Source organism: Octopus bimaculoides, chromosome 17, assembly GCF_001194135.2.
Source record: "Octopus bimaculoides isolate UCB-OBI-ISO-001 chromosome 17, ASM119413v2, whole genome shotgun sequence".
Taxonomy (NCBI): Eukaryota; Metazoa; Mollusca; class Cephalopoda; order Octopoda; family Octopodidae; genus Octopus; species Octopus bimaculoides.
The window spans coordinates 50,673,740-50,675,454 of NC_068997.1; the positions used below are offsets into that span (position 1 = coordinate 50,673,740).

The 1,715-nt window shown below is 33.4% G+C and overlaps 2 protein-coding genes across 5 annotated transcripts in view; one reads left to right on the top strand and one right to left on the bottom strand.

The window, feature by feature from the left end:
• Positions 1-1,715, bottom strand: part of LOC106874805 (uncharacterized) — a 19,670-nt gene that overhangs the window by 11,273 nt on the left and 6,682 nt on the right. The window lies entirely within an intron of this gene.
• The window catches only part of LOC106874803 (coiled-coil domain-containing protein 113), a 22,551-nt gene continuing 21,721 nt past the window's right edge, over positions 886-1,715 (top strand). The window contains exon 1 of the mRNA XM_014922659.2: positions 886-1,036. Coding sequence (XP_014778145.1) covers positions 921-1,036 — 116 coding nt within the window. The 5' untranslated portion in view covers positions 886-920. The remainder of the gene's footprint in view (positions 1,037-1,715) is intronic.

Here is a 1,715-nt window from a genome sequence, read left to right on the forward strand (position 1 = left end):
ATATATATATATATATATATATATATATATATATATATATATATACATGTCTATGTGCATGTATGTATATATTTGATATGTAAAAATTAGAACAAATGCAGAGTTTCTGGGCAAAGACTTTCTGTATGTGCCATATGATGCTGTTTCATCGGAATGTCTCCATTAATTGTAATTCATAAACCCCTTTCCTATTAATGTAACAAATAAACCATTTTTGAATGCATAAAAAAGTCTCCTTGTTACATGTAAATAGACTGAAAACACAGAGTTTTCACTTGATATCACCTGTAGATTTTAAGTCAATAAATCTTAATAAAAGTAAGTCAAAATAAAGTCGAGATATAACTGGTGGGAGTTTATTTATTTTATAGGTCATAGTATTAACTATAGTATCAATTATTTTATAGGTCATAGTTGAAGAAAAATTTCTTCCGAGAAAAATAGTACCTGTTAACTAACTTATGTTCCAAACTCTCTCAACTTTAACAACAATTATGCCGACCAATTTTTACTCCTTTACACGATGTAGTATTTGCAATGTAATGATTTCAAAAAGGTAGTGAGAAAGTAACAAGAAATCACAAATTACTCATTTTACCCGGGTTACTAATTTAACACCTCCCTCGAACCGATTCGGCATTCCAGAAGCCTAAAGGAGGCGGGCTCCCGTTAGGGGCCTGAGAAACTTGAAGTAGCACGATACCGGATCAAACCGTTTCAATACTTCTAACTCCTACTAAATGTGTCGAGTGCTCCTTTTCTTTCGTTTGTCCACACGTTCGTGTATATATATATATATATGTGTGTGTGTGTAAATATGTTTGTCTTTATTTATATATACAGTGGGGGAATGGGTGTGATGTTTTGGCTGTACACAGCGGCCAAAGGGTGTAGCTTTATGTCGCCATAGAAACAGCAAGATGGTGGACCGTTCGGAGACGTATAGTTGTAGCACGGCCACAACAAACGAAGCGGGTGATGAGCGTCTTCTTGAAATGAATAACGAGCAGTTGGAGAATTTAGTGAAAGATCTAGAGTAAGAGTTTTGATATGTCTATTGCACTTTCTTTCGTTGAAATGTTTCGGTTTAAATTTTTCTCTTTATATTAATTATGTTAATTTAATTAACATACCTACACTTCATAACTTTCAGAAAAATTTATATTGTTTTAATAAAATTTTCTATAGATATCTTTCTGATGTTATAGATTCCGATTATATCGAAATTCAATGTGAAAGAAAAAAGAGAAAAGAAAAAAAGAAAATTGTTGGGTGCACACACCTCACACATGGGGTGGGTGGGGCAAAATGAGTAATTTCTGATTTCTTGTTATTTTTTTTTTTTCCCTTATCTGTTTCAAATCGTTATATTGCAAGTATTGCATCGCCATTCTGTACTGTTGTATCAACTGTGCGAGACTTTGAAACATTCAGGTGACAGGTACATTTTTTCGAGAGATTTCTCTTCAACTTTGACCCGGCTGTAATTGAGGTTGCTAATAAAATATCTGGAAAATTTTTGCCGTCTGACAATCAACATCCTTTTCTCTGTTGGATTCCTAGTAAATTTTCCCACACTAATGTCGAATTTGATCATTTTCAATTTACAAGAAATGATGTCTAAACTGGGGCAGAATGATTACTAATTACAATAATTTCTTCTCTTTAACTGCATAAATATGTCAGAGAGGAACTCCGGCAGGCGGAGGTAAGGA